General features: G+C 37.1%; 1 protein-coding gene across 3 annotated transcripts in view; it reads right to left on the bottom strand.

Annotated features, from left to right (window-relative positions):
* npas2 (neuronal PAS domain protein 2) overlaps positions 1-14,557 on the bottom strand; it is a 73,959-nt gene that overhangs the window by 10,998 nt on the left and 48,404 nt on the right. For all 3 annotated transcript variants that reach the window (XM_079813747.1, XM_079813748.1, XM_079813746.1), the window contains exons 4-15: positions 14,042-14,196; positions 11,391-11,482; positions 10,255-10,344; positions 8,025-8,148; positions 7,327-7,440; positions 6,213-6,331; positions 6,003-6,085; positions 3,370-3,476; positions 3,030-3,177; positions 1,602-1,683; positions 1,400-1,526; positions 1,195-1,301 (exon numbers count right to left, since the gene is read on the bottom strand). In XM_079813747.1, coding sequence (XP_079669873.1) covers positions 1,195-1,301; positions 1,400-1,526; positions 1,602-1,683; positions 3,030-3,177; positions 3,370-3,476; positions 6,003-6,085; positions 6,213-6,331; positions 7,327-7,440; positions 8,025-8,148; positions 10,255-10,344; positions 11,391-11,482; positions 14,042-14,196 — 1,348 coding nt within the window. The remainder of the gene's footprint in view (positions 1-1,194; positions 1,302-1,399; positions 1,527-1,601; positions 1,684-3,029; positions 3,178-3,369; positions 3,477-6,002; positions 6,086-6,212; positions 6,332-7,326; positions 7,441-8,024; positions 8,149-10,254; positions 10,345-11,390; positions 11,483-14,041; positions 14,197-14,557) is intronic.

A 14,557-nucleotide genomic window follows, 5' to 3' on the forward strand; every position in this document is an offset into this window, starting at 1 on the left:
TTAGTAATGTGTAATTATTAATTAAGTATTAAGTTATTAATTAATTATTAACGTGTAAGTATTATTTAATCGTTACATTTTTGCTACAGTTGGTCACTTTTCTCATGTCTGAGTCCTTCATAACTCACCTGGATATTGGTGGGGACTTTTATGTTTTATTAAACATCTGATGAGACAAACTAATGACCTACAGATCTGAGGTCATCATCCATCTGCCTGTCTAATCTACACACCCTCACCTGTTGAATTCTATCTGCAAACACCTGTCTGTTGAGTTAATTAAAAAATAAAACACAAAAAAACTAAAATAAATGTTTTATCAAATCACAACATTATAATGTACAGTAAGAAATACTTAACATTTATTTTGAGAACTGCTTAAGATTGCATTTAACTGTCTTATTAAATTACTAAATTAGTGTTTTTATAGACTTTGGGCCCTATTTTAACAATCTGAGCACACGGTCTGAAGCGCATGGCGCAGGTACAGTTTTGCTAGTTTAACAAAAGGGAAAAAAAAATTGCCGTGCCAGGCGAATGGTCCAAAAGGGTTGTAGCTAGTCTCTTAATGAGTCAAGGGTGTGTTTTGCGCATAACGTGCTATAAACCCTTTAGCGGATTCGCTATTTGCATGGCGGGATTTGCGAGTGGAAAGACAGAACGCTTCTCAAGAGAGGAATACTTTTATTTTTAATATTTAAAAATGTTTGTGTGCGTCCCTGTGTGTGTAATAAGCAGAGTGTATGCGCGTTGTGCACGCCACTAAGCGCATATTATTAACGTGCCCTTTAAATAACAGAAAAATTACGCAGTCGTTTTCAGCTGCCTCAAAATAGCAATGCACCAACAGTGAGCTGTTGAGACCAGCATGGCCATGAGCGAACAGATGGGCGCGACTGCATTTGCTATTTAAACAACGTGGCGCTGGACGTGAAAATGATAACCACGTCAGGATGAAACTAGCAAAAAACACTTGCGTCGGGGCCTGGCGTCGTATTGCGCCGGGTGTATGATAGGGCCCAATAAATGAAAGTAAGTCTGTAAGTCATACCCTATTGATTTATGAAATTGTAAACTGTAGCTGAGACTCTTCGAAGAAGTCAAGAAGATTTATATAAATCCAAAAATTAATCAACGGAGCAGTGACTACGACTATGAAGATGATGATGATGATGATGAGGTGCATGTTCGTACCTTCGTTCCACTATGTGGCATCCTGCTGGAACTCTTCTCAGGACCAATGGAAGCAGACTGCCGTGACGACGTGCATGCTTCTGTGTACCTCACCGAGTTCGCTGTGGCTAAAGAAACAAACAGGCTTACATTCACATTACCCTCTTATGCACATTGACACCTCATAAGTGGAGAAGAGTTAGCAGAGGTGCGTGTTTGTACTTACATGCAGAGTCGGACAGTGCTGTGTGTGATGACTTTATCGAGCTTTGTGATGACACTGATCGAGCGCTGTTGATTCTGTCCCGTTTTTTTTCCAAAGGAGGACACATGTCCAAAAACACCTCCTGCCCCTACACACACAAAACTCATTAGTATAACTATTCACAAAACTCAGAAAGCCGAACTATATCATGTGTGTGTAGCACCTTGACTGAGGATGTGGCCATATCAGATGAGCTTTCCTCCAATCCAAACTCTCTCCTTCTCTCCGCTCGGACTTCAGCATAACTTTAGAGAGAGACAAAGTGTTTTGTTTTTACTTTTCATTCTCTTTCATCTTGTACATCCACCGTGAAAAGCTGTAGACCAGTGGTTCTCAACCTTTTTGGACTCCAACACTGTCTATATCTGCGCCACAACAGCTTGAGGCGGTCTACGATGGACACGGACAAATCTACCGTTGCAAATCCATTTGTTCTTCGTGTCAGATGTAGCGTGAGCACTTGAAGTATGTCAGAAATAGAACAGGGCTTAAGTTTACTGTCTGGAATTTGTTGTGTCACATCGAGCTGCATCCAGTATATACAATACTGATTATAATTGGTTCTATCTGCTTTTTTTCTGTTGCGCCGCTTGCGTTTCTTGTGAACTTTTTCAGTTGTTTGTGGTTTAATGGATAAAGATTTTTTTTTAAATACACAAAATATATTTACAATTACCACCCAATAAAATATTCTAGAACGTGTCATTACTAGATAAAGGTTTATTCTATAGAAAAATGCCCATAGAGTGGTACGTTTACATTTGAGTTAGTTTAATAATCAATTTACAGGACTTTTCCAGGTGTAGAAATCACACTTTTAAAATGACTCTTCCTCATGTATCCAGGGATTTCCAAGACTGTAGGAATACTGGTTCTTTCTTGACAACCTCTGGAAGTTTGCTGATGCCCCCTAGTGGGCCCCAGCTCCCTGGTTGAGAACCACTGCTGTAGACTTATTCTGTCATGTGGTGCATTTCTGAGAATATGGGCTGAATCCGAAATCGCCCCCATAAACCCTCATTCACTATTCCCTACGTTAGTCCACTAATATATATCACTTGAAGGAGTGAATGAAAACGAGTGTGTGAAGTCAGACAGCCGTGGTGTGTACATCGTCTGTACACTCGTTATTGCGGTGGATTGTGAGATTGAATGAGTGCACTCAATAACGTCCACTATGGTTTCGGACACCACTACAAATGGCTGTGCCCTCAAATAATGCCCTATTTAAGGGTATAGGGGGCGATTTCGGATTCAGCCATGGTCTATTTTGAAGGCCAAATCTGTAGTAACACAAACTAACCACTAGATGGAAACAGAGGCTAAAAAATAATAGACATTGTAAAACAGACTCAATTAATTGAGCTGACAAGCATATTGACTACTTTGAAGTTATGAACAGGCATTTGAACATATCTATGAGTTACAAATACTGTTAATCATAAAATATTTTAAACTTGTTTAATGTTCTTGTGTGAGCAAAGTGTTTTTGTTTAAAAGCATATCAAATTGAGTGTGTATACTTTCCAGTGTGTGTGTGGCATGCTTTCCAGTATAGTACATGTATGAATTATGGTTGTGTGTGTTTTACCTGACCACGTTGTGTGTACAGACTATAAATTCTGGTTTGGAATTCCACTGGTGGTATGTGATGTAATAGTGTGTCTGTAGCCAGATCCACTGCTGCCCTTTGGTCAGGAACCGATAGTAACAGGATTTTCCTTTCCCAAATTGCATCACTGCAATACACACATGTATGCACACAAACACTCAAGATCAGTAGTCTCTATAAAAGATTTGAGAGCTTCTTACAAGGTCTTTCATCTTTCCTGGCTCCTCTGTGATTTGCACAAACAGCACAAAATTTCCAAGCCAGTACACTGACCTAGTTTTAAAAGAGAGCGAGCGCGAGACTTTGAGATAACACTCACATTGTTTATGACACTGAGCAATCAGCTCCAGGTCGTCCACATGGTAGTAGTCGTAACCTGAGGTCCCCAAAACCTCAAACGGAAGGTATCCAATGATAGGAGAGGCCCTGTGAACACACACACACGTTCAGTACATAATATCTGCTACCAGCACATGCACAATTCCAAGCATTGGCCCAATTTACAAAACAAGAACTCAAATTTTGTCTTTTCAGACCCCTTAAAAACGGCTGTGCATTTTCTCTTTAGACTAAAGAAACATGGGGGCTCAGATTAACCTGCAAACACTCATCACCATGGAAACCACTGAAATAAGCAAGAGCGTGGTGTCCATAGCCTGCCTGAGTCATGTATATGTTTGTAAATAGAGAGGCATGTAAGCTTATTAAAAATAGTACAATTGAATATAAAAGGTTTCTATTTTTATATGGGCTATTGACAAATAGAATAAAATATTTTTTTAAAATCTTTTCACAACTGAAAGTCATGATCAGTGTTTAAACAAGTTTCAGTTGTTAAATAACATTTCAAAGTGTTTAAATTCCTTTTTTGACGATTGTATGTCAGGCGGTACAACCCAATAGTTGTATGTATATATACTGTAGTAGTTGTACCGATTGACAGAAAGTTTACCAACCTACTCGTACTTGAAATTAGCAATTTTTACCAGTATTTGAGAGAGGAGAGATCTATAAACATTTTCACTCTGCCACAAGGATGAGTCGGGCTCCTCTGGATGATGCATTATCATGTATCCTGTTATTACCTTGTCAATTCATAATAAAACAGCCATGTTTGCAGTTGTGCCACCCTGACATTTGAGAACATACAAATTGCTTGACAAAAGTTTTTCAGTTATCTCAACAGCTTTAAAACTACTGAAATTTATAAAATGTATTCAGTTTTACATTTTTTTATTATTAACAGACCATTTTAAATAGTTTTATTAGTCTGCTCATTTGTTCGGACAGTTGCACCACCTGACATTTTGGGGGTTTAAGATAACAAAGCATAAAATAATAGGCATTACTTAAATGTACTAAAAATGAATTCAAACTAAGTCATACGTTTATCAAATAATTTGAAAAGGAAATAATGCACCTAGACACAATAATATGCAAAGTCATGTCACTGACCCATATCTTAAAAATGTAATTTATTCCTGTGATAAAGCGGAAGTTTCGTCTTTTCATCTTGTCTTCAGGGTCAAATTTTCCTTCAGAAATCATTCTAATCTGCTGGTTTCATATCGGTTTATATCGATAATTATTGATATTTTTATGACCTATTTAAAATAAGGACCAGGAGAAAAACATATTACATTTAAAAACACATTTTTAAACTTAACTTCCTCTGATTATAATCCCCCTCAGTTATAAAGGCAGAAATGTCAACACAACCATGACTATGGAAAATTAAAATGTAAACATAAGTCTAAAATCACAATGAACACTTAACAATTAAACAAATAATATCTCTTAACATTAGGTGCAGTGCCTCCGTTATTTCTTTGTACCGTTTAGATGCTTTGTCATGAGGCACTGATGCAGAGTACCTCTCCATGTCGTTTCAAAGAATAGCACAGCGGCGAGCGCGTCGAGTATAAACACGTCCCCAAACGGACGAGGAGTGCACGCAGTCAGCAGAGGCTCGCGCTGCAGAGCCAGACGAAAGTATAAACAAGGCTTAAACAAGCTCTGACTACGGTCAGACTTATAAAATCCTAAAAACTGCCATACTGGCGAGCTGACTTGTTTTCCTGTTTTATCAACAATTTCCTCGCTCACTGCGGCACTCATTTTCCACTTATCACTCCACCCCGGTTCTGTTACTGAAGAATCCAACACGAGACAACGATATGGCGCAACCAAAATGATACTGTTACATGATTGGCTGATAGCGTGTCAGTCCCTACGTTGCTAGGTTACCAGAGAGTGAGTGCCTTTGTTCATGCAACCAAACTTGCTTCGCAACCTCTGGTTTCTTCCGATGAAGAAAAAAACAAAAATGATCGAACATTTTATCGAACGCATTTTTTATTGATATCGATTACGTGTCTATCGCGATACATATCGTTATCGTTTTATCGCCCAGCCCTGACCAATGGAAAATGCAGGAAGTGTTTAGGAAACCTGTTTGAAAACCACATTATTTTTGTTGATGCTGAAATTACACACTTCCCCTTTAAAGAGAGAGTTTGACGAGACAGCTCGAATGTCCAATTATAGCTCTGTGGGGAACAGGACATCCAGTACTCACACACACACACACACACACGGTTATGTAACTCTCTGGGGGTCAGAAAAGCCTCCTGAGTAAATAATCTCTATCCTGAATTTTATGAATGGCCACAGCAGAATAAAAACATCACAATATGGGAGTGTGAGAATTGATTCAAGCACACGCACATCTGATGACATCCCTGGGCCTCGCAGCCATGCGTGGGACAGCGGAAAGTCTGCATTAGCAGATGTAAGTGGGTCAGTGACTGATGAATGAATTAAGCAAATTACATAATCAGAAGAGTCACAAATGAACCTACTAAATGGACCTAGCGGAGTGTAGTACAACAGACCATGCAGAGCCACAACATCAGAGGAGTCGTTTGCATAATGGAGCGGCATTTGACTCACCTGTGATCTAAGAAGAGAAATTTCCATTCCAGACTGTGTCTTGATGTGAATTCATCACACACATCCTCCAGGTTGCACATGTCCTTTAACACACACACACACACACACACACACACACAATAAGTTCGTTCTTCCTTTGACGCAAGGATGAATGCACGTAGTATGTGTGTAATATTGATTTTGTGCATATGTGCTTCTGTGCATTGTTACCTTCAGGAACTGAGGGGTCACAAGTCTCACTGTAGCTATAAGACAGATCTGCTCCTCTAGTGAGGACTGCAGCGTGCGCGGGAACGCCAGCTCATAACCGTTACATGAAGACAGAGGCACTAAGAAAACAGAAAAACATCTTGTTCTGTTTAAAAAAACACCCTCAATGACCCCATTTCAGAGATTAGGTATTAAACTTAGCACAAGGTATATTTCATGCATGTTCCACAAACTTTTAGTGAATGGCACAAATGAATTTAAAATGTATTTTTTACTTCTATTTTTATACTTATTTTATTATACAATTTTGTATTATTATTATTATTTCATTATTCATTTGTATTATGTATATCTTAGTTTTATCTGCCTATTTATATACTATTTATAGACCGTTGCATAAACAGTCACTATGTGTATGTGTATATACACGTTATAATTTTATATCCTATATATATATATATATATATATATATATATATATATATATATATATATATATATATATATATATATATATATATATATATATATATATATATATATATATATATATATATATATATATATATATATATATATATATATATATATATATATATATATATATATATATATATATAAGATGATTTTAAGATGAAAAAAACGATAAAAACAAAAAACAAAAGTAAATAACTTTATTATTCTTAAAAGTTATGTTTCAACTAGTAGTTATAATATTGTACTTAAACTTTATACTTATTAAATAAGAAAGTTGAAAGTTGAAAGTGTTTATAGAGAGAACTAGCATTGTTCTGGTGGTGGCTTGAATGTTTCCTTTCCATTTCAATTCCAAAAAAAAAAAGAAAAAGTGACCTCACAATGACATTCTACATGCAAATGAGGAGATGGACCAATAATTCCAACATAAGCAAATCATCCTCCTCATTAAATCTCTTCCTCAACCAAATGCACAGGAAGAAACAAATGCATGATCACTCCAAATGCTTGCTATCACAGCAAAAGTCTACTTCACGAATCAAGTCATAAACAGAAATATAACTATATCCATAATTTATTAGTGTCTCTGTTTGTGTTGCATGTGGCTCTGGGTGATGTAAAAAAGAATAAAACTCACCATTATTATGAAACTTGAAATCTCCAACAAATTTGACATATTCGTATGTGGGCGGTTCTTTCGGGTCAATGTTCCCCCTCGCTAAATGACAGCAGAACTCGACATGTGTCTCACCTGAAAGAAAGAAAAAAAGAAAGGTACAGGGAGAGGAAATAGATTGTTAGCAGCTAATGTAACAGCAATTCAGTTTGTCAGACGAATCCATGAGGTTGAGGTTAATGTTCTATTATGGCTATGGCCCCAGTGTGACTTTGATGATTATCCTAAAATAGAGTACAATGACCTGACCGATCATTCAACAGTGTGTGAGTGTTTGTTCATTTGTTCACAAGCGAGTGTGACCAGTGAAACAGAGGAGGTTCTGGTGATTGAATGAGATCAATAAGTCAACAGTGACTTTTTTCTTCCAGTATCTCTCAGTGTGTGTGTGTGTCTCTCTCAGGGATTGGGGTCAGGGTAAGAGCTGTATGTGGGATTATCAGGGTGTTGTAACAGATAATCTGTGTTACACAGCACACACAGAGCCTCTATAATTAGCCTTGAGTGTAATCATAGCACACACTACATCCAGGCAATAAGGCGGCACACTCTCACAGCATATTGCATCTGTGTTTTCAGGTGTGTGATGGTCTGTGTTTGTGTGTGTGTGTGTGTGTGTGTGTGTGTGTGTGTGTGTGTGTGAATATATATACACTCACTGCTGTTGAGTAGGTCCACAGAAGAAGGCTCCGTCAAGAGCATGTGTGATGACAGAAGTTTATACACCTCTCCGTGCTCTCGCTCCGGCAGGAAGTTCAAAATGTTCTGATCCACCATATCTGACTGAGACAGCAGTATCCATAGGAACGTCACTCCCTGCTCGCTTTCATCATTGCTACACAATGCACTACATTTCCCACAATACTAAGCACTTATGTATAACATGATTTCACAAGAAATTTAATCTTTAATTATTTATTAATTATTATTATTATTATTATTAATAAAATATCAAAATAATATAATAATAATCTGCTATCCATAAAAAAAAAAAATCAAAAGATAGGTCCTACAGCATCATCAACTTGTGGCAGCGTTGTTATTGAAAAAGTTATACAAATAAATAATAATAATGATAATAATAATAATAATAATAATAATAATTTGCAGATGGCGATGGGAGACAAAGGTTCAGCGCGTGATCGACTGAAAATGCGCAAATTAAGGAACATAGATGCAGCCGGATAATTTCCATAACGACCAACGCAATCTACCAAGAGCAGTGCAAATTAGCGCCTGGTTTAAGAAATGCCTTTTTTTGCACAAACACCATTAAATTGACAAGCGCAAACCTAAGTAAATCTCCTTGCATGATTCATTTTCGTGTTTCCCATAAATTTTGCATCTGAAAAGGAAACTCCTACAAATGCATATGCAATAAGGTCAGCCGCATGTCCATGCCTTTTCAGTGCTAATTTTTCACTGCTTGTCTTTAGTCAAATTCTGACAGTAGTTTTTCAACGCCAAACGAGGGTTTGCGCTGGCGCATGCTGTTAGTAAATCAGGCCCTAAACCTATTAATAAACATTTATGGTAATAAAGTTGCAATAAAACAAATATTGGATGCAAAACTTACATTTTTAAAAAACTTTAAAGAAAATTTGAAAATGTTGACTTGGCAACTAATTGAAATAAATAAGTTTAAGTGTAAGTAAAATTACTGAAATAAAAAAAAGTAAAGCTATATAGAAATATAAAAAGAAAAGCCAACAAAAGCACATCAAATTATGGAAAACTACATTCAAAATAATAATAATAAATACTACAATAATATATAAATAATACTAAAGCTGCCTTGTGGCTTGAACCAGCATTCTGCTGTTACAGGAACTGGGTTGGCATCCAAGCACCATCTCAACAAATTATTAGCACAATCTGTGTAGGTCCATGAGTTCAGCTCGTTCGGTTCCTCAATAACAAGAGTCTGCTAAGCCCTCCTTTCTTCTTAACCCTTAAAGACCTAGAACATTTTTGGGGTTTTTCACTTCCAGATGAAATTGTGTCTACATGTAACAATCCCTCAGCAAGTTATAGGCATTTATTATAATATTATAATTATTATAATATTATTCTGGGGCTGGAGGATGGGAGGGGGGAATAATGATCAACAATCGTTTCTGTTTGTCTCAGGGGAACAACCCACAAGCGTTTCCTTGACGAATCAATGCTGAAGATTTTGATGACGCATCCACGCTCACCACGGAGCCTTTAAATGATCAATAAATGTGATACTTCTGAAAAGCTGAGATTCTCCTCTTTACGGTGCATTTTACAGCATACAGATTGGATTAGCGGTTTAAAAGTTATTAAACATTTTAGAACGATAGTTATTTTAAGCCGTGGGTGGCTGTCTCTGTCTTTAAGGGTTCATAAGGCCAAAGGTTATGGCTTTGACAGTGATGGAAATAACCATCACTATTATCAAACCGCATTCGTGACCCACACACAGCAGGAACCGAACTAACAGTAAAGTTTGGAAGCAAATCTCATTAGACTGGCAGCATGTGATCACATGTTGAATGGATTTTGACGCATTTGCAGCGTTAAGAAGAGAGGTGCATTGATTCAGGTTTATGAATTGTTTTTTTTTCTTCTATAAGTTAAACCACTTAACTGGCAATAAGCCAAAGCACTTGACATTTCATGATTTTCAGATACTATACAAATACATTTCAGAACCTCTAATAAAAATCTGCAGCGTTTCCTGAGGACTGTTGTCAACAGCCTACAGAAAACCTGCTGTGTGTGGGCTGTCTTAACTATGTTTAGAAAAACATATTACTAATAGCATGAGTTTGCCAAACTAGTCATAATAAAATAAGGTAATGAGTTCATCCAAATCTAGTTCTCTTTAAAATCGCATTGGACCACCCCACCCCCCTCACTTACCGGCAGATGGCCAATGAGAGACGAGACACTGTCAGATACATATATGATGTTCCCATCTGTGGTAAGAGCTACTAGGAAACCATCCAAAGCCTGCCATCACACACACACACACACACAAAAAAATGACATTATGAATCAGCAGAAATTCTCATAATATAATGATGACAGTTTTCCCCGTTATTTAAGAAATAGTTCATCCAAAAATGAAAATTCTGTCATTATAGAGTCATCATTCAGTCATTATTCAGTGAATGACTGAACTGAACTTTGAATATTGGTCTTGTCCCCACATGAAAATCGAATTAATGTGGAATATAATTTATTAATCTAGAAATTCTTTCCTCTGAGAACGCTGGTTATGAAAAACCTTGGTAGCTGCAGAATTTTGACTATAAGGCTCTTGAGGTAGCACAATATTTTTTCATTGTTTTCTTTATTTAATGAAAAAAAAATGAAGGATTCCCCAACTCATAACGTCTTCCCGTGTCACTGCTGTTATAGGCCTGATTCACTGTACTTGTACCTTGGAAAGTCTGAGACTGAGAAGAGCCCGAGATTGTTTTTAAAGGGAAGTGTTCATGTGTGAATGTTTCCTTAATGCTGGAAACTCTGGGGATAAGTCAAAAATGCCCCATACAAAAGCGCAACATCCGGTTTTCAGGCTATAGGAATGCTGTGCGCAGCTCAGGCTGACTCTGTATATTCACTACATGTATTTCTGCTACATGATTAAAGTTAAAGCTTTCCTGTAGCTCAAACAGTAGAGCATGGCGCTAGCAATGCCAAGGTCATGGGTTCGATTCCCAGGGAAAGCAAGAATTGACAAAATGTAAAATGTGTACCTTGAATGCAATGTAAGCCGCTTTGGATAAAAGCGTCTGCCAAATGCATAAATGTAAATGTAAATGTAAATGTTAAACATTTTCCTTTATTTGTAATGCGTGTTTCCTTCTAGTTGAGCCTGAAGCAGTGCTATAAGGCATCTCATAGTCTCGCAAAATACATGATGTGTTGACAGCATGGTGCTTAAGAAATACAGCTGAAGTATGGAATATTCCCACTGGGACAATACAACTGGAGTATGGAATATTCAGGGCTACAGAAAAACAGTGGATGAGGCAGATATGATGCTTTACCTCCAGCATTAACTGGGTGAATTCCTCGTTGCTGAGGAAAGAAGGCTTCCAGTCCTGCCGCACCTCACAAGATTCTGTTTGTGCTGTGATCTCTGAAAAACATCAAACAAAACAAAGTTTAGGAATGCTGTATGAACTTGAAATTCTGAGAAAGAGATTGTGTGGACTAAAAATATAAAGAAATATAAATTGAGAAGTAAGGAAGTCTGAGATTGGGGGAAGTTGGAAATAGCACTAGAACTGTTTATAGGAGCAGTGAAATCTGCTGCCAGAAAACATTCTGCCGACAGCCTGACAGCTGTGCCCTGGATTCAGACAGGAAATGGGACTGGGCCCATCACAGAGCAGCTCCTGGCACTGAAAGGTGTTGGTAGTGACATTCCCAAGAGCTTGCAGCAGTTTGCTCCTCAAACCAAATGCAAACATAAAGTAAAAAAGTATTCTGTTTTTCTAATCAGGGTCCAAAATTAATACTGGCTAAATGTGCGTAAACCTCTGCATTAGCGAGTTAATAAAATTGGGTCATGGTTTAAATCAATTGTGGCAATGATAATATGACCATCACTGATGTGAGGCGGAGAGATTCAAAACAAATCCAACCGTCAACCAAAACAAACATCTGTGCTCGTTTATTTTCTTATGAGGTTTACCTCTCTGGAAAATCAAGTTTACCTAAATGCCTAAAGGTTTTTTACTCCAGAACTCCATGCAGCCACACATATGAGGAATATTCCTTCCATACACAAATAGGAGGGACAAAATCATGTTTTTGTGACAGGTGCAGTTTCACTTAAATATTCTGTATGACACAATGAGTTACAGCTAAATAAACACATTTTTCAAATATATGCAATATGTGTCCTGGTTGATATTATTTATACATTTACAATAGAATACATGTATTTAATACACACACAGATACATACATACATACATACATACACACACACACGATGCTTTATTAAATATAAAATATTCTTTGCAGAATGCAATTTTTTTTTATAAAAATAAAGTATGGTTTGAGCTGGGTATCATTCTTCTGTTTGAACTACATTTTCTATCCAAAATAAATAAATTAAATAATTAAAGGCAGGTTAGGTGATTTGTTCCAGAAAAATGTTGAGCTATGCTGATTGAAAGTCTCTTTACATCTTGATAGCAAGCACTAAAGTTAAGTGGTCTAAATGTATTTGGGTTGTTGACGTGACATGGCATTTTTACTGTCACGCAAGATAAATATTTAGATAATTAGTATTGGCATTATTTAAAATGCAGTAAATTGTTGAACATTTCTTTGTCTTACATGGAACTGTTGATAAAAAATTGAGCCAAATCTCAAAATTGACCTATGGGTGTGACTCTCTCAAGCATGGTTCAATAAATTACAACTTTTATAAATGAAAAAGAAAAGCATACAAATGTTAATAAATACCATCATTTTACAAGTGTCTATTTTAGTAAATGACAATAATTTCTTTTCATCCATATATTTCTAAAAGCGTAGGAACTTGATACATTTTGTCACTGAAAACCATGTCTTCCGGTGTGACACCATATCCTGATTTTAAATCGGGCAATTCCACTGACAAGTTTAATTAGTTGAAGGACTCCATTCAAGGTCATGTTACTGTGAAGCTCATGACATGTGCACATGGAAAGATTTTGTCTCAGAAATTTCACTTTTTTGGAACCACTATAAAAGTGTTATTTTCTGTTTTTCTTGTGTGCGACACCCCTATGTTCTTAAAAGATTAGTTCACTTTTAAATAAACTTTTGCTGATAATTTACTCACACCCATGTCATCCAAGATGTCCATGTCTTTCCTTCTTCAGTCGAAAAGAAATTAAGGTTTTTGATGAAAACATTCCAGGATATTTCTCCATTTAATAGACTTCAATGGGCTCTAAACGGTTCAAGGTCCAAATGACAGTTTCAGTACAGCTTCAAAGGGCTTTAAACGATACCAGACGATGAATAAGGGTCTTATCAAGCGAAACAATCCGTTTCTGCGAGAAACCGAGCAGTATTTATGCTATTAATTTACCTCTTATCAGATGAACGTGATAATCTCTGAGCTTCGCCATCACTTCCGCTAAGTGCGGTCAAAATACAAGCGTGGTCATAGATGTATACGTAGATGCCTCATTAGCGCCTGCATGGATCAGTAGAATGAGGCATCTACGATCGATATATCTATGACCACACTCATATTTTGACCGCACTTAGCAGAAGTTATGGCGGAGCTCACGTTCGTCTGATAAGAGGTAAAATAATAGCATAAATACTGCTCTGTTTCTCACAGAAACTGATCGTTTCGCTAGATAAGACCCTTATTCATCGTCTGGTATCGTTTGGTATCGTTTAAAGCCCTTTGAAGCTTATTTAAAAGTGAACACACCATAGGACACCTTTTGTTTGCTCAATGCTGTATGCGAACTCGCTATTGGCCAGCCTCTTCGAAAATCGCCTACCCTAGCCTTTAATATTACAAATCAAGGTGAGAATGAGAATGAAATTCAAGGTTGGGAGAAGAAATTGGGTAAGTAATGCATGTTAGCCACCAACATAAATTTCCAACAAATCCATTTTTCCCCCATCTGGTTAGAGACTAGGGGCAACTTTGAATATTTTAACGTGATTTTTCCCTGACCTTTCTGTTTCTGCAGGAAGTCAATGGTCCTCTGCAGGATGGTGGATTTGTCCATCTTGCGGGGGTGACCTTGACCCTGCATCATAGTACACAGCTCTTTAATGAGAACATTGAACTGGTCTCTCCTCTTCTTCTCTGATTTATTACGGGACGCCCTGCAGAGAGATAGAGAGACAGATGGACGGAAAGTGATGACACTCATATTACTTCAGACAATGAGAGATGGAAGAATGAATGTTTGTGTATGTCTGTGTGAATTGGTTTGCAATGTAAGAAAATAGATGAAAACAAGATAAATGCATAAATATAAAATTCAATGTACACATGCTACATGACTACGCACAAATATATAAAATGGAATAAAAGACTTCTTAATGGCGTAACTTTACTGACAGTTCTATTCTGTATCTACCAGTCAAGTCTGTATGTGGTGATGAGGGTGTTTGTGCATGATTTCTCATTAGGATCTCAGATATTTGTAGAGAATTTCAAACACTTTTGTTATTTGCATCCATA

The sequence above is a fragment of the Gobio gobio genome (genome assembly GCF_949357685.1).
Source record: "Gobio gobio genome assembly, chromosome: 4".
Taxonomy (NCBI): Eukaryota; Metazoa; Chordata; class Actinopteri; order Cypriniformes; family Gobionidae; genus Gobio; species Gobio gobio.